At 37.1% G+C, this 19,523-nt stretch overlaps 1 protein-coding gene across 1 annotated transcript; it reads left to right on the top strand.

The window, feature by feature from the left end:
- Nucleotides 1-3,238: 3,238 nt before the first annotated feature.
- cmlc1 (cardiac myosin light chain-1) lies at nucleotides 3,239-4,088 on the top strand. The gene has a single exon (XM_031754718.1). The coding sequence runs from the start codon at nucleotides 3,292-3,294 to the stop codon at nucleotides 3,898-3,900; it is 609 nt and encodes a 202-aa protein (XP_031610578.1). The 5' UTR covers nucleotides 3,239-3,291; the 3' UTR covers nucleotides 3,901-4,088.
- Nucleotides 4,089-19,523: the final 15,435 nt, after the last annotated feature.

Raw genomic sequence — 19,523 nt, 5'->3', positions numbered from 1 at the left:
CTATCTGTATTGTTAATTTGGGTATTCTGATTGACACAAATTAGATAGCTCAATTATTAAGCAATTGTTGCAAATAAGCAGACAGACACTATAGAGGATTGACAAGGTCTGCATCAGTGGCTGATATCCTACCAGTGGCTGGACAAAGCTGAACTGCAAGACAGCATAGAGGGTCTAATCATGGGAGCACAGGAGCACAAGATCTACAGTGAGAGGGGTTTACCACACCAGGCAAGACCCGAGTTGCAGGATGTGCAAAGACGCCCCTGAGACAATCCAGCACATAACAGCAGGGTGTAAGATGCCAGCAGGCAGGGCATACATGGAACGCCACAACCAAGTGACCGGCATAGTATACAGAAACATCTTTGTAGAGTACGGCCTGGAAGTTCAAAGATCAAAATGGGACATGCCCCCTAGGTTGAGAATGGCTGAGCTAAGATACTGTTGGACTTCCAGATACAGACAGACAAACTAGTTATGGCTAACCAACCAGACATAGTTGTGGTGGACAAGCAGAGAAAGATGACCATGGTGATAGATGTAGCTATACTGAGTGATAGCAACATCAGTAAAAGGAACACGAGAAGTTTGAGAAATACCAAGGGCTGAGAGACAAGCTTGAGAAGATGTGGAAGTTGAAGGTAACAGTGATCTCAGTGGTAATCAGAGCACTCAGTGCAGTGAGCCCCCGAGCTGGGCGAGTGGCTCCAGCAGATCCCAAGAACAACGTCTGAAGTCTCTGTCCAGAAGAGCGCAGTCCTAGAAACAGCAAACATACTGCGCAGGCCTCTGGTATAGGACCTGAGCCTGAAGGATAAAGACTGCCCACAGGGCCGAGTGAAGAACTTAAGGTTTACCTAACTGTCTCATAAGGCTCAATAAGTTAACCTTAATCATGTTGCAATGCTTGAAAATGTGAGACAAATTATAACAAAGATCAAGCTATAACTATGTATTCAGTCATTTGTAATGTGACAATGTTTAAGTTATTTAAAAGTCCGTTTACATGGGTTCTCAAAGATCAAAACTAAAACAACACATCAAAAGTATACCTGGCAGTTCTTTGAAGATCATAAGAACCAATGAAATGACCACTTGTTTGACTTCATACGCTGAAAGCTGACTGGTTCAATCATTGCAGTTGCAGTGATTTACTGATTGATGACTTGTTTGAAAGAACTTTGATGGTAGAAGCATCAAGAAAATGAACTTTGATGGTAGAAGCATCAAGAAAATGTCTTCTGTTATTTTGTTAACATATGTGCACACCCAAATGACAGTTTAACAAAGCTTCTGTACACAGAAATGAACTTTGTAGTGGTCTCTGCATAGGCAATCCAACATAATGGTTTACTTGTGCTTAAATTTAAATATTCCAGTTCTATGCACTTGTAACACTTAGGTAAGGAACAAGGATCAGTCTTCCAAGGACCAAGTACAATTGTGAAAGCAGGTATGATTGATATAGATTAATTTTAACCTTTTGGTGGGAAAAATGATGACAATCATTACTAATTAGTAACCGCCTCAAATAAATGGTAAATGTGGTATGAATGTGTATGTATTATTATTATTGTTTTATATACTTGATAAATATACCTTTTATATATTGACAATATATGGTGTGTCAATACAGATTTGGGCTCTCTTGCAAGTCTTTTCATGTTTCCATCATGCTCAAATGTGCACATGCACGTACGCATACCAAAAGACGACAAATTAGCTGTCAGTTTTACTAGCTATGTGACCTCAAAAGCAAAGAGAAGAGAGATAATGATCTTAGGCTAAGGACAACTACACACACATACATACACACACTTAAACTACACTGTCCAAGGACTTTAAGCACTAGATTGACGGATCAAGGAGAACTGGCATTGAGACAAAGAAGGGTAAATGTGATTATCGCATGACAGGCTTTAGCTTTCTTTAACTGAGTTGATAAACTGTGAGGCATGCATAAAATTAAAGTTGCTATGATTAAAATTGTGTCACAGAACAGCACATCCTATATACCCTCTCTTCCATAAATGAAATGAATATTTTGTTGGTTAATTTATCATTCACTGAAGAGAATTATAGAGCAGTCATCTACATAAAGCCAAATGACATATTACATATTTATAAACCATACTCGTAATGGAATTGCATTGCCTGTTTTCACCTTTTAACCTCATAAGGTTTACTATTGGGAATATAAAGGAAAACATTTATTCCATATATGGTCATGCCAGTTAAATAAAAAGAAGTAAATATGTTATTATTTTAAAACTCACTTAATAAAAAAAATATACATATAAGCAAACTGGAAGAAAAGACTATTTGTTATATGAAAATGACCCAAATCTAATAAGAAAATACCTTGACTGCAATACGTAGCAGCAGTTCCCCTTTATAAGCAAAGACAGCTTTCTTTTCCCCATGCCCTCCATATGCATAAGAACCTATGAACCAAATCCTTTTGAACACTTTCTTTAGTTTTACTTAAAAAAAATCAACTGATGTTATCAGGGAACAAACGACTTAGTTTAGTTTAAATTCAAGGTTAATATAATATATTTAACTCTTATGACTCATCTTTGCATTATCACTAGTATATGAAGAATTAATTAAGAGTTCCCTTAGGATCTATGAGGGCTTGGCAGGTTTGTAAATGGTGGCATACTCTAAGCTTACCCAGTGAAAGAAGAGGCCACTACAAGCTATTGCTTGTCTGTCAAATTAAAAACTGCCAAACACCTGCCATTGAAATAAGGTTTGATAGGTAATCCTTCTGTTATTCTGAGAATGAATTATTATAAAATGAATACATGCAAAGCCTAGAGACAAATATTAATACTTCTGACTTAGCTGCACCATTGTTCTAGTGAAAAGAATAGCCACCCTCCCAGAAAGAAGTGATTCCCAGGCATTCAGCATTTAGATAGCAAGCTATTTTAGTCTATCTCCCTCATGGGCTGATCACTGGCTATGCTCTGATCCCTTTGTCCATCAGAGAGACAGAACATTTTCGGGCTAATGCAACTGGACCCTCACTAATGACAGCAAATAGCCCTGTTGGTTAGATGACAGCAGCTGAGAACAATACTTAATGTTGACATCACTTGCTATGCGGATCTATTTTGGGTTTCTTCCTTTTATAGTGTGGTGGCTGAAATTGTTGTCTAGCCCCCTAGACAAAGCACATATAAAAGCCTTGAAAGAGGAGTTCCGGGATCACTTTCTATCTGCTCAGGCTCTTGTTCATTTCTCAGCAAGCGTCAGCTCACCACTGAATTGCTTTGCAACATGCCACCAAAGAAGATCGAACCAAAGAAACCTGAGCCCAAAAAGCCAGAGCCTAAGAAAGATGCAGCTCCAGCTGCTAAGCCAGCGCCACCTCCAGAGCCACAGCCTGAGCCACCCAAGGAGCCTGAGTTTGACCCCAAAAGCGTCACTGTTGAGTTCACTGCTGACCAGATTGACGAGTTCAAGGAAGCCTTCACCTTGTTCGACCGCACACCAACTGGAGAGATGAAGATCACATATGCCCAGTGTGGGGATGTCATGCGAGCTCTGGGCCAGAACCCTACTAATGCAGATGTGCTGAAAGTGCTTGGTAAACCACGACCAGAGGACATGAGTACTAAAATGGTGGATTTTGAGACCTTCTTGCCCATGCTGCAGCATATCTCCCGCGCAAAAGATCAGGGCAACTTTGAGGATTTTGTTGAAGGGCTCAGGGTTTTTGACAAGGAAGGCAATGGTACCATCATGGGAGCAGAGCTGCGTCATGTGCTGGCAACACTAGGAGAGAGGATGACAGAAGATGAAGTGGATAGATTGATGGCTGGACAGGAGGATGCCAATGGATGTATCAATTATGCCTCCTTTGTAAAGCACATTCTCTCTGGCTGAAAATGGACACTTAATCAAAAAGACTTATTTTAAAGAATTTCTTTCTGGACACACTTAATATTTGACCAGTTAAAGGTGATGTTGTCATTAACGCTGTGACATGTTACATGTTAATTCAGTGAAGTCCCAGTCAAAGAATGAGGACTTACATAAAGAAAAATCAATGAATAAAGGAAATACGATCACAATCTGCCTCATGAATGTAATTTAAATGCACCCATTCTTTTAAATTTGATGAGATAACCATGGGAGCTTGAGAATGCCAATGAAAGTGATCATTTAATGTGCATTCAACTTCTTATATCAACTGTGTTAATGTGATTGTTCACACAGTACTTTGGACTATACACACATATATAGGATTTATCTACATCTCAAAATAAAACATATTTTGTTCTACTGACAAAAAGTGTTAAAACGAACATGCTTGTCATTGTGGTTAATTTTCAGTTGCAGTGAACCAAGGCGCGCGCGCGCACACACACACACACACACACACACACACACGCACAGAGAGAGAGAGACCAATCCAGTTTCCTCTGAAAATTGCAAGTACCAGGAACTTTCTTCCTCATCACTATATAGGTATGTTTAGCTTGAAAAATTAATTTAAAAAAAACACTTTGTAGGATTTAGTTGTCTCTAGCATTGAGTTACAGATTCTACCCAACTCCCTTACCGATCCGCTTCCAAGCATGTAAGAGAACCTGCGGTGGCCTTATAGGGAGCAAGCGGTTTATCCACTAAAGCGTTTGAGCTCTGGGCACATTTTATCAAAACTATTAAAACTAGTGGCACTATGTTTTAGGAGCGAGACTAGGCCCTAAAAAGAGTAGATTAATCAAACAAAGACGGGGCCAATAGGTGTCCATTTCTGACTTTAGTTTAATACAAAGGCTGCTTTGGAAGATTGGTGCAGTTATGTCCCAGATTTGTTATATTAAAAAAAAAAGATTTCAGTAATAATAATGGCATAGTAATAATAATTTTCAGTATAAACTCACCAGTCGCATCTTAAACACTTTAAGCTTACAATCAATAACTTTTGGTTCTCTAATGATTCTAAATCAGAACAGACACAAGTGTTGGGCCGCTCCTTACTGCTTTCCTTTTTTCTTCATTACCCAGGAACTCCCATCAACATAGCACACAGACCAATGAACAGAGAGAAATAGATATGTTCACTACCTAGAGGCATTATTAAAAATTCAGTTTTCCATTGCTGTATCTACTTCTTTTTATATACTATGTTCTGACACTTTACAAAGACGAGGGTAGAAAATGTGTTTTTTGTTTAAATTAGCAGTCCCTCCATGGGTCTTACTTGTGTATTAGTTGGTATGCCTAATGGTAACAGGAAAATGCTCTTTCAGAAAAAAAAGAATTGATTGGTGAGTATTTGTGGCTTTTTTTTCATGAATCCCAAATAATTTTTAGGTGCTACAGGTAGCCGCTAATGGTTACATGGGTAGCAACACGGGTATCATTAAAAGCTTTGCACTGTACAAAGCAATACGAAATCTTAAGAAAGCACTATTGAACACCAGTGATACATTTATGCCACTAGGAACACTAAGTTGGTTAACAGGCAGGTGTTCTACAGGTGTTTGTGTTTCCACCAGCTACCAGATATTGACCGATATTGCACCTGCCACCAGGCTGATCGTATAGTGAAAGAAAGATTTATAGGCAACCAATCTCAGCAGCGATGATGTAATTTTTCTATGTCTATTACAAAGAGCAAAAGAGATTTCATAACAAAAAATTAAAACAAAATTTGTCATCTAATGTCAAGCTTTCTCAGTGTTTCCTTCTAATTATACATAGCCAAAACAAACCAAATAAGAAATATTCAAGAGACACCAGCGACATGCCCAAAGTAACTCAACTGACATCTTTTGATGCTGAGTCTTCTGCTGCTCTGCTCTGAGCCCCTCTCAAATTACAGAGTCTCTCACACTCAAGGATAAAGTCTACACAATCTTTAAAGGAAGCTCATTTTTTCCTTTTCTGCCCATGATTCCTGTGTTTCTGGCCATAGAATCAAGATCAACCATTAGACCATGCAAAGTCAAGCTTTGTGGTCACATTCAGCTTTTTCTTTACCACAGCATCTCCAGACTCTAGTCTGTCTGTACATCTTGCAATCTACTCGTCCACTATCATTGACAGCCTTGATATTCTCCACTTGAGGCAGTAACACATCCCCATTCCAAAATAGGCAATCCACACTTTTTCTGTCTCAGATCTACGGCCCTAGATAAGGAGATCTCCTCCTCAACGGCAAGGTGAAAGCTGCAGAATGTTGCTCATGAAGCTGAAATGATCAAATCATCTGCAAAAAGTGGCAACATGAATCTGACACCACGTTGACCTGTGGTACTAGCAAATTTTCTTTTCTTAGAAACCACAAAAATAAACATCCTGTAATCTTGCACTCTTTGTTTGTTCTGGCCATTTGAAGTTCATTTAATTCAAATCAATTTAAGGAAGATGGGTAGCAGATAATGAAATGAGAAATACTACAATGTGAAAGTTGTCTTTCCTTTTAATTACTTAAAATCTATGCTGTAAGGTTATACTCACGAGGATTCCCCTTGAATTAAATTCAATATTGAATTTTGATATTCAGTGTGTGATACACTTTAGAAGCTATTTTTGTCTAACTGTAAAAGAAGTAGAAAGATGCAGCTAAAGAGGCAGAAGTGGCACTTACTCTATGCAGCTGTCAAGCACATGCAAAGGAGGCTCTAAGTGCACTGGGCATCCAGCTCCATAACTGTATGAGAGCCAGCCAGTAATTTAGACCCATCGTGATTAATCAGCAGCTGTTAGCTTTAAAGTCCTTTGTCAAATATGTGAAGCTCTTGGCTAAAAGGATTCACCAGCTTGTGTATTCATGCTTACTTTAAGGCTTGCTGTACAGAGCATTCCCTGTGCAAAAAGTGGAAGCAACATAGTAAATATTAGTGTTAGAAAGGTGATGCAGCTGTTATAATTTTTATAGCCATAATTTTTGCCACCGCTGTAGCTTTGGAGTGCATAATATTAAAATGTCAGACATACAAACTGCTCTCTGCATAGCTTTAGAAGCCCAGGTGGCGGCATAAAACATCAAGTACACACACAAGCACTCAAACTGAAATATCAAGTAGCAATATTATGTCTCATTTAAAGTGGTAATTTGTGAGATCCTCATTCTATGCCAAGGGTGGCATGTGGTATTTGGTGCCAAACAGTTTTGTTTTTCATTTCTTTTTCTTTTTCTTTTTTATTGTAGCAATGCAGTGTTACATTTAGTTTTGGTTAAAATCATGTAATGACTGATTTAAATCACTCTCATAAAAATAGATTTTTACTGAGAAAGAATGAAAAAAATAAGTTTTCATGTCCTTTTATTGAGGGTTTTTATTCTTTATTCAAGATCCATTTGATACTTTTTTTGAAGACTTCATTTGGAGTTTACCATGTGACAACTTATCATCTGGAACCTCTTCTCTTCATCTTGAACTGGCATTTGAACACTATCTATCTATCTGTCTATCTATGGAAGAAGTCAATACACTTATACACTCACTGGTAGGGTGAGTGTATAAGTAATAAGTAAGTAATGTGTGTGTAATGGCTACACCTTGCTAGGTGGCAACATGCTGTTGCCTTAAGAACTGCCTTTATAGATTTCAACACAGCTCTAGAAACATTCCTTAAAAATGTTGTTCCACACTGACACAAGAGTGTCACACAGTTGCAGCAGATTTCTTGGCTGCACATCTGGACTGAGATTTGGTGACTGAGGATGGCATTTGAGTACAGTGAACTGAAACATATGGTCATGTTAAAGAAAACAGTTAGATATGATTTGAAATTGGGGTATCACTGTATCAGTCCGCTAGAAGGACCCATCAAAAGATGGTCATATTGTGGTCATAAAGGGAAGGACATGGTCAGCAACAACACTCAGGTAGCCTCTGGCATTTAAATGATGCTCAGTTAGTCTTAACCTAAGATGTGCGCAGAAAATATCCCCTACACCATTACACTAAGACCATACTAAGCTGTTGCTAGAAGGCAGGATTAATACATGCTTTCATGTGGTTTACACCAAATTTTGACCATACCATTCCAATGTCGCAGCAAAAGTTCTGACTGATCAGACCTCCAATCTTTTATTATCTTATTTTGGTGACCCCATTCAAAGTCAAGCGTCGGTGTCCTGTTCCTAGCTGACAGGAGTGGCAACCAGCATGTTCCTCTGTTGCTGTAGTTTATCTGCTGCAAGATTTGATATGTTGTGTGTTCAGAGTTGTTCTTATGAACACCTTAATTGCCTTCCTATCAGCTTGAATAAGACCATTCTACTCTGACCTCTGGCATCAACAATGCGTTTTCGCCCAGAGAACTGCTGCTTGCTGGATATTTTTCTCTTTTTTGGCACATTCTCTGTAAACCCTAGAGATGGTTGTGTGTGAAAATCCCAGCTGATCAGCAGTTTATGAAACACTCAGACCAACCCCTCTGGCACCAAAAGCCATGCCATGTTCAAAGTCACTTAAATCACCTTTCTTCCCCATTATGATGCTTGGTTTGAACTTCAGCAAGTTGACTTAACCATGACACACACGCCTGAATGCATTGAACTGCTGTCATGTGATTGCCTGATTAGATATCTGGGATGATGAAAGCTGAACAGGTGTACCTAACAAACTGTGCAGTGAATCTCTTATCTTGCAGTGTCAACTGATTCTCTTCAGGGTGTCCTTTTGATAGCTTTCAAAAACATTATCCTTACATGTGTTATCCCCACAAGTAATGTTCCTAATTTCTGAAACCTTGTGTACTGTTGCCATAGAAACCACCAGCCCCAGCTCTGCTGATATTGATATTGTAATGCACAGCACCACCAAGCTTCTTAGCACTAATGACATTAGAATAAATGTGTCCTGTTGACTGATAACAATTAAGAAATCATGCCAATGCGTCACTTAAAAGAAATTACTGCATAGATATGTAATGCACCGCTTCTTGGTTTAAGACTGATTCTGTTCATAAATTATATTGTTATCTTTTCCTTAAGCTTTTGAGCTCTTAAAACAAAACAGTCATGAGGATTAATCAAATATATGCTATACTCCTGGGGCAAACGCATACAAATTCACTGTATTAACTACATCAATTAAACAATTTAGAATGATTTGTGAAGTATTCCTTTTTAATTAAAACAGCAAGACAGTTATAAATGTGTCCCATTAGCAGAGGGAGGGTAAAGATGTGGGGGAAAAACATAATTCTGCAAAATGCATGACAAATTTGATAGGTAAAATGTCAGGATCACTGGTTTAATCAAGGAGTGAAAACATATTACTTGACTGATCACAGAATATGTTCTGTTTTTACTCACAACATCAATATAGTGAGACCCTTTGATTAGCCTTTTAACACAGTCTTGTTTTCAGAATACTCCACACAAAACCTCTATAAACAGTCTCTATCCTCAAAGCTTCATTTCATTACCACTCATTCAACACATACTGTGTCCAGGAATCAATACTTCCTCACCTTGTGCGGAATAGCAGCTAGATTTGATGGAGGGCCAAGGACAATAACAAGGAGTGTCTAAACTTGCTTCTTACAAAAATGTGAGCTCAACATTTCAACTGATCAGAGAAAGAGAAATCAAGAGCGGGGTAAACACCCCTTGTGAAATTTACATACACAGAGAGACAAGGCAAAAAAAAAAGCTATTAGCCCTAGCTATATATGAAATACTGTACAGGCTATTTAGGTATGATTGGATGTACCCATTAGGATTCTGTTTCAGGAATGGGTGCAAGTGTAACTATCCTCTGTGTAACAGTAAAGTAGAGTTTATTTTTGGTATTTTGCAGTTAAACTCAGAAAAAAACCCCTGAAAATAATATTTTCTGTGAAAACTGGGAAGTTTTCTCTTGTGGCATAGTGTCCCTTTATTAAAGAACATCAATTAATACACTCTGTACCCTAATAGATGCTTGGAAATAGTTCATAGATTTTTTTTTAGGAGTCTCAAATATCATTGCAGGGTAATGGTTTGATGTCAATAGATACATTTTTTCCTAAATAAATAACCTTTAAAATTTTTTTTAAATATGTCTTAATGACAGTGTGCATTTGCTTTCTAGAATCTTGAGAGGCAACAGAGACCATAATAATTAACCTTATTTGTCTAAATTTCAGGCAAGAAGGCTGAACCTAGTGTATGTTTGTGTGGTTTCTTTCTAGCCATTATGTCTTGAAAATGTATTAGTGTGCCTAATGAACCTGCGTGCCATCTTGTAGGCAGCAGCCCACTGCCATTTATTTTAATCTCTATTGCATGTCTTAAAAAGAGAAATTCAAATGGTTATGCACACCAGGCAAGTAGTTAAAATCTCTTTGAGTCCACAATTGTATAATACTTTAGCTGTCCAACAAATTAAAATAATAAATAATTTCATTCTTTCACTCTTCTTGTTATTTCTATTCTCTCTGCTGCCATGTGTGACCATAGGGCCTGTAACAATGTCTCCTGCAGAGGTGTCTCCTTTTGCCATATTCAGTTTTGTAAGGGCCCTTTAACAATAAATAAAATCACTGTCATGCAAAGCGTGCGTGTGTGTGTGTGTGTGTGTGTGTGTGTGTGTGTGTGTGTGTGTGTGTGTGTGTGTGTGTGTGTGTGTGTGTGTGTGTGTTTAAAGACAGAGGGAGAAAACATTCTTTAAAAAGCCCGATTACATTCTCTTTAACAAAACCTCTAAAACTTTTTGTCTCTTTTGTTGCTAAAGATAACTGGTCTAACACATTCAAGGAAGCTTTAACGTTGACATTCATAAAAACTTTATTAATATACTCTACTGTACTATAATAGTAATAAGATAACATAATACAAGCAGTGAAATAGGAGTGGAAAGTTATTCTTTCTTTTGGCATTGTAACGAAATGAAATGTCACAAAATCAACTGCCTGGTTTCTCAGTTCATTGGTGTAAAATACATTTCTTGTTGTTTTCAGTGTTTTACCACAATTACAGTGAAGTAATTTGCATCACAGACAGTTATGCAATCAGATTTTGAAAATGTAACTATAATCACATACAGTTAAAAGGATAACACACACACACACACACACACACACACACACACACACACACACACACACACACATATATATATATATATATATATATATATATATATATATATATATATATATATATATATATATATATATATATATATATATATATATATATATATATATATATATATATATATATATATATATATATATATATATATATATATATATATATATATATATATTCAGTTCAGTTCAGTTCAGTTACATTACAGAGCAAATTGGATTTTTATTTTTTCCTATTACCTTTCAAAAGTAATTGTCTTCCCAGATGCCATGATGCAGGCCAGTTGGTTTGGTGTTTTCAAGTGTTTGGTAAAACACTTGAAAAATAAAAATGCAGGTGTCACACTAGGTTCAAGCAGGATGTTAAAAATACAAACAAAAACCACAGAGTGCTGGACTGGTCTGCATAGAATTGCAATGATCTGGTTAAATTACAACTATATAGTCGTAAATATAACAAAAAAATCTAGTCAAGACAAATGAAACATTGCATAAACTGCAACAACATGTTAAAGCCATTGCCCTTAACATCCATGCCAGTCACTGAGTATTAAGTCATTTGGCTGTATGTCATATTGATGTCTTGCATTTCTACAGGAGAACACTTAATGTAAATCTATATCCTTAGGACTAATCCTAATTGAGTGTTTTAGACAGTGTTTTCCTTATTTTTCCTGTAATGGAGAAACCATTGTAGGGATTAAAAACACAGCCTCTGGCCAAAACATCTGAGTTGCACTAACAGGAAACACTTTCTTACATTTCTCATTAAATATTGCAAATGTACTTGCTTCAAGTCTGCCTTGAATTCCGTGGTGAACCTGACTGCATATTCCCATTTACATTTTTTTTTTCTCGCTTTGCCTCACAGGTGTAGATTATCACTCTCAAATTGTGCCTCTGACATTGAACAATTACCCACTGAACCTGTGTCAGACAATTTAAGGAAATGTCTGACTCAGAAAAAGAACATTTGAAAACTAAAAAAGAAATAACTATGTATAACCTCCCCATCCCCCTTCAGTCTTCTGGGCATACAAGCAATGCAAACAAGCATACAAGAAACATATTTGGAAAACATAAATATTTTGTTGAATATTTTTTTTCAGAAAGGCTCATATAAAATTTAGGATTTTTGGTGATATATTCAAAAGCAGTCTGTACGTTATACTAATATAATTACTCTGTCATTATTACTTACTTTGTCCATGGAAAGGCTCTGTGGATTTGAATACTTCACATTTTTACATGTTCTGTCCAACAACTGGCCAATATGACTTTTAAAAAAATATTTTTATCTCTGTTGTATCACAAAAAGAAAAAGAACAACCAGCTGTTATTTTTTTATTATTTATTTATTTATTTAGTACCTTTTTTTTTCCCCCATTCTGTGAAGGTCACCATACACAGTTACTGAGTGACACGTTTTCACAGATTTGGACTGGTTTATCTTAATGTTTAAAATATAATATATAGTTTTATATTAAATTTTATTTACCAATAAAATCTGGAAAACATACTCGCTAAGTTTTTGTTTTCCATAAGAAATGTATGTATGTATATCAAAACAATGTCATTCACCAGACAAGGTGTCAATTTATTTACATTTGACATTTAATTCACATGTCAAGTTTAAAGCTAAGTAAAGCTGACATAGCCATGTTGATCTCTTCTACTGACAGTGCTCTTGAAACTGCCTACAATAGTGTTCTTCCAGTCTGAGCGTGAAGAGTTCTAATGCACAGTCCACATAATAGTGCCATTACTTTGTCTTTAATGGTTTAGTGTCATGACAGCATGTTATTTTCTGATAACTACGGGTGCCAGTCTATCAGCAAAGGTCTGGACGGCCTTTCATTACTGTTTAGAAAATAGTAGTTCTATGAATAACAACTACTATATTGTATGCAGTATTGTGGCAGGCCGGTTGTGGGTAGACTTGGGCAATGAGATGAGTGTAAGCTGGTCTTAGTAACAGTGGAAATAGACAGGAGGTTGTGGAGTGGAGAATCAGTGTATTGTTCTGAGTGAGCATTGGGGACATCTGACTGTCAAACGCAACAACATGGTTCTGCACCATTGTACAATTATTCACCAAAGGACACAGTCTCTCACTTTTCTCCACAACACTTTTTCTGGCCTTCAGGTAAGTTACGCGAGCTATCCAAGAATTTGCTTTAAATAAAAACCAACTTTATTGATGTTAACAAAGCAAAACCAATCATTTTATTTATATGAATGCATTCAGCTGTGACTATAGTATACTGAATTGAATACAAAAGTAACTCCGAATGTGCACCTCTATGCTGCTGTAGTTAGAACATTCAACAAAGTTCGGAGCTCTTTTTCATGTTATAGTACATTATAGTTTATCTCCATCACTGTGGTGCAGTTCTAACATTAGGAATGTTATTCTCACCACTCTTAAGGCATTTTTAATCATAGTCACCTGTGCAAAAGACACTAAAACAATAAAAACTTTTTTTTTCCCACATATGCCAAAGCATGCAAAATTAGTCACTTCAGCTCGTCTGTTCAACTGGGGTGGCTGTATGCTAAATAATCTAAACAATCCATCCGGCAGAATCTGAATATGTGTACATGTTAGATTGAAAACACGTGTATAAAAAGCATAGAGAAGGGTGAAAGAGGCAAATTGTATAAAGTGGTTTGGTTGCTCAGGTAGAGAAGAAAATCACTATATAAGAACCAGTCCATTTACCACAACTGCTTTTTAATGGAAATATCTAATCAGCCAATCACATGTCAGCAAAACCAATGTATTTGTTTCAATAAACCTCTTTGAAAACAGATGTTTATATTTGCTTTCAATTGAAGAGCTTTTTCACTTTTACAGCTGACAGGCCTTCCTCTTTCATTCATATTTGAAAAAACTTTGAAGTAATTTGATTGAAAACAATGAATGCAATGTTCAACAGCATTAAGGAAAACGAGAGATCTATAGTTATGACTGCCAAAAGGTTTTTATGACTTGTGAGATTCAGATACAAAGTGCATCAACACAAAACAATTATCTTTAGTAGTGAAGTATGCATAGAAACTATAGCAGTGCGCACAAAAGCGATGAAAAAGTAGTGCGTAGTAATAAATGTGTTACTATTAAGAGCAGTAAGGATGGCATTTCTCATGTGAGAATTGCACTAGAGTGATTGAGAAAAACTGGAAGCCGGTTGAGTAATCATCAGGACTGTGTCTTGTCTGTCTTCATGAGGCCCCAGGAAATCATAATAAATGTATACACCACTGAACTCTTGATCATGTTCCACCTTCCATTTCTACATATCAATCAACAGGAACAATTTATCAAGCAATTAATTTACGTTTACAAAAATGTAGACATTTTAAAGCGATTCCTTTTTTAAGTGATAAGTTCATAATTCACACAAAAACAATCCATAATCCATAATGTTCACTGGTTGAAATAGATGATAATGTATCCTTACCATCTTCCATCCATTACCAACTATGTTGTGTGCTGCATGTCTCCAGCAAACTACTACCAAAGTCTCTTCTGACTCCACACTCCCCTGTGATTTATGCTGTTTGCAGCCAATCACAAAGGTCCTGAATATATAGAATATCTTGTAAGCTTCACTTTCTGATGGCCTCATTAAGTTTCAATGCTGTTGAATACTGCAAGAATGGTAGACTAGAAAGCAGGGCCTCTGCGCTTGGTATATCTGTGTAGGATCCCAGCATGGCACCAATGATCTCCAGGAGTTTCCTGGCCTCCTGGAGTTCAGAACACTTTCCCTGGGCTATTAAAAAATGCTGTATAGCATAGTATTATGTAATATGCTGATTTTGCTCCATTTCAGGACCAAAACAGTGAAAAGATATGCTGCAGTTTCAAGCTATAAAATATAATATAAGATAGAAAGATAAATACATGAATATATTCAAGTCAAATTCTAATTAATAAGAAGAAAGGAAAAACATTTCAAATTCACTCATTATGCTGCATGCACAACTGGTATAAATGTTTCAAACAGAGGTTTAATAATTTATGATAACATGAAACAGTAATTTATTCCCCATTGATCAGTTCATCCCTCTTGCCTGCAGGTACACAGTGTGACAACTGTCCATCACCTGGATCCTATTAGCCCCATTACGAGCAAAATACGTATGCATTCCTCTGTGCAAGGCAGAACAGAACGACAGTCAATTTTGTCTGACCTTGTTGCAAACGAAAGCATCCCAATTTAGCTATGGTTAACCTTCGTTTCTGGCATTGCCTGTCAATTGCAGACTCAAAATATGTCCTAGTTAGTTTCATTAGGCTTGTCACTGTCCTTCACCAGATGGTAGAGGAAAAGCAGAGCCATTACGGGTGAGCCCCTTCTTTTGCAACACAGGTCTTATTTTCGTAGCTCTGACCATCATTCCTTCAGGCTATGTTGATATTTCACCGACCAGTTTGACAGGTGAGATCAGCCACAAAGACATGAATGCTCAGACAATCAATTTGTAAACAAACCTGAACGTTTTGTGTGGTAACCCACATAGAAAGAGACACACAAGCATCCTTACATGTGCACTGATTTGACAGTTTTGACAACACGACGCAGGTGTCTATTAGAGGAAGGAAAATACTGCAATGCGGGTTTGTGAATGCATAAAAGAGAGATTGTCTCTAGATTCCCACTGGTTTTACCTTCCACATCTTAGATCAATATCGTCTATCTAGTGAGAGCTTTTGATAAATGGGGAGTCAATGCAGTTTCCTTCCCCCTACTAACTGCGGTTCTTGGTCTTTTATTAAATCAAAAGCATGAGAGCTTATCACAACAACCTTTTCAGAAAATCAAAATGGTAATTGTAAGAAAATGGAGCACAGTATCTTACAAGATCCAGTCAAGGCAAGACAGATTTGACAATTAGAGAAGGGTACACAACAATCTCGTAGTTACCACGTTGGTTAGTCTACTTTCAAACGTGGTTATTATTTTTCAAAACTAGGTTTATATCATTTAACACATCTCTGACTGCTCAAAACAATGCTAAGAATTACTTATTTCTCTGTATATTAAATTGGAATATATACAGTACCAGTGAAAATTTTGGACATGCCTTCTTATTTGATGGTTTTTCATTATTTTCAGTACTTTCTGTATTGTAGAAGCAAGATATTGGAATTATGGAATTATGGAGCAGAGAAAAAAATGATAAATAACTCTAAATATATATGTATATGTATGTATATATGAGGAACCAGGACACACTGATGAGAAGTGGGCTACTGGAACAAGAAGGCATGAGTGGGCAAGACATGAGAACTAGAATGCAACTACACAAGCAACCCCAGCGGACGGGGTTACATGAATAGGATGAGGGACCTATGGAATCTTTGATACCCTGCATCCAGATTGACAGCGAAACAACTCATAGGTATATGCAGGCTGTGTAAAGATGCCCCTGAGACAATCCAGCACATAACAGCAGGGTGCAAGAAGCTAGCAGGCAGGGCTTACATGGAACGCCATAACCCAGTGGCCGGCATAGTATAGAGAAACATCTGTGCCGAATATGGCCTGGAAGTGCCGAGGTCAAAATGGGAGACGCCCCCTAGGGTGACGGGGAATGGCTGAGCTAAGATCCTGTTCGACTTCCAGATACGGATGGACAAAATTGTGGAGGCTAACCAACTGGAATTAGTAGTGGTAGACAAGCAGAAGAAGAAGGCTGTCAGGAAGAAGGAACACAAGAAGCTAGAGAAGTACCAAGGGTTCAGAGAAGAGCTCAAGAAGATGTGGAGGGGGAAGGTAACAGTGATCCCAGTGGTAATCGGAGGACTAGGTGCAGTGACTACCAAGCTGGGCGAGTGGCTCCAGTAGATCCAGGAACAACATCTGAGATCTTTGCCCAGAAGAGTGCAGTCCTAAGAACAGCTAAGATACTGCGCAGGACCATCAAGCTCCCAGGCCTACACAACAGGCCCACTACACAAGCTCCTCTGACAGGAATTCTTTTGGCTTTCAGTGGAAAACTATCATAGGCATGAATTGCCTGCACATATATTTTTCTACAGAAGAGACTCACCAGAGACTTGTCCGTATTATAACATGAAGAAAACAGGGATGACTGCATAGTTTGTCTCCAAAGCATCGCAATTAAGTAAATACATTCCTTTTCATAGTAATAAAAGCAAACACACAAAATAAATATGAACTATTACAGCAATAAGAACCAACCACAGCTTTTATATTTGGACTACCTTGTTTAAACACAGCTGTCAGTCCCTTAAAATTAAACTCGACAAAGTGAGAACACCCAAATATAAAGCAAATCTGTCTACAGTTTGATTTAAAGAGTCTTATTTCTTCATAAGGAATAAAAAAGTACCAGTTTGACTGATCCTGGGCAAACTTAACAATATACTGTAATATGATTAAAATCAACAGATAACTTGTGTTCGCATGCTGAGTAAAACACAAGCAGACAAACAAAATAAATATAAAAGACTGTTACACAAACTAACCATTATACATAAGGATTGCAGGTAACAATTTGACAAAACAATCTATATATACACTATAGTCATCATGATAAAACTAAGCCTAATGGCGATTATAGATTAAATGTTCTTCTGCAAGTAAGGCATGCAGTAACTGTTGAATAGACACATTTCAAATGCATATAAAAAACAAAATGTGTTTAAGGAAAATTTGTATTACAAGATGGAAAAATAATCTGTGAAGAAGACCTTTGCTCTGGATACAATATTTGATTCCCTGGTGTACAGGGCTAAACTTGAGTGCTGCAGGGAATTTGACTTAAGAGCTAAACTCTCAAAAAGTAAGAGACTGCCTATGAAGTTGCAGCCCACTGCGTGTTTATTTAACAAAGCAAAAGGAAGGCTGGCTATTTTACTTATTTCCTTAATAATTAAATAAATAAATACATAAATAATGCACAGCCACACCAGGGATTTATTAGAGGACAGTTCCCACCAGCATCTCCTTTGTAGAATCGTCATGAGCGGATATTTGATTGTTCGGTGAGGTTGGCTTGGGATGTACTGCTTCAGGCTCTTCCATCTTCTACCATTCATTAAAACAGAGTGTTTATCAACACTGTCATAAACCGCAGTGTAAAAGATTCTTTTGAAACTGTGACTTTGGTCTAGCATAACTCACACAATGCAAAGACACAATAATAGAAGTCTATAGTCAAAATATTTCATGTTAGAAGGCCAACGTTTGTAGAGCAACTGACAGCCTATTCACACCGCACCACACTGTGACCACAGATTGAACCTGAGTGGAACATAACTATTTGTTCTCTCTATCATTTCATCTGCAACTACACAACCTGACAGTGTTAGAAGAAACTCTCATACAGGTATCCACATGTTTACTGGAGCATGCAGGCAGTATTAGTTGTTTGGTCATCAGTCACATTGTTTTTGGCTGTTAAGAGAGCAGAAACATTAATCTAACTGTTGGTTCAACAAACTGTAGCTTTTAAGCCAAATGGAGAGTTCAGGATTTATAATAACTAAAATATCACAAGTGGAGACTGAACTCTTTTAAACACCTCGAAATATTCAGGTTTAAGACCATTAAATTGTTCCATTTTTAATAAAACCTTTTAGGAGAAGTAACTACAGGATTTACAAACAAAGTTCTTAATGTGGTGATGAAAAAGAGAATATTGTGTTTTGATTAACAGTACTGTATAAACCCTATAATGTACTGACTTCTCATGCAAGCACGGTCTTTTTGCATGTGTCCCTTATCTGTCTTTCAGAGACAAATCTAATACCTTCCTATTACTCACCCATTATACACTGCCACTCTGTGGCATTTCCACAAACCTTTGCTTCAGTGAGAAAACATGATGGCCCCCATTTGAAAGCATGTTAAAAAGGTCACACATCCAAATAAATGCCAAAAATGCCAAAGTATTTCTCCTTATATAAACACTCAAGCAAAACAGAGGCTTGCTTCACACACTGAGAGGACCCAGTCTAGTTGAAAGGACCTGATGTAATGTGAGCTTGGCCTTTAATTAAATAGTGCAGGATTGATTTTTGTTTGGCCACAGCTGAATGGAACTGCAGGAAAAAACTTTGCTTCATTAAGACATGGCACAGTGTCCAATATGATTAGATGGCTTTTAGAGGGTGATTAAAAGTACTACTAAAACTGCAAAGTACAAGGCTTTTGTTAAAAAGATGATTATTGCTTGTTTTCTAAGAATACAACACATTTTCCCCATTTTTCTAGTGAGTTTCACAACAATTGAACTATACTTGCATTTCTGATAAACAGTGTGTTTTTGCTTTTAAGAGTAAAGAAAGTATGTTTTACTTTAACCATTATCTGATGGCAAAAACTTGCCGGGTATGTATTCAGTGTGACTTTTGTCAAGGTTATAGAGACAGCCTCAGCGCTAAACTCTTCCTTAACACAATAGAAACAGAAGAAAAATGAGCATTT

This window comes from Oreochromis aureus, linkage group 7 (assembly GCF_013358895.1).
Source record: "Oreochromis aureus strain Israel breed Guangdong linkage group 7, ZZ_aureus, whole genome shotgun sequence".
NCBI classification, from domain to species: Eukaryota; Metazoa; Chordata; class Actinopteri; order Cichliformes; family Cichlidae; genus Oreochromis; species Oreochromis aureus.
Note: the sequence above shows the minus strand (reverse complement) of the source record. Positions and strands in the feature narration are given on the sequence as shown.

Bases quoted from the DNA above. Each gene is read 5' to 3' on its own strand.
- cmlc1 (XM_031754718.1), top strand. From the start codon at position 3,292: ATGCCACCAAAGAAGATCGAACCAAAGAAACCTGAGCCCAAAAAGCCA.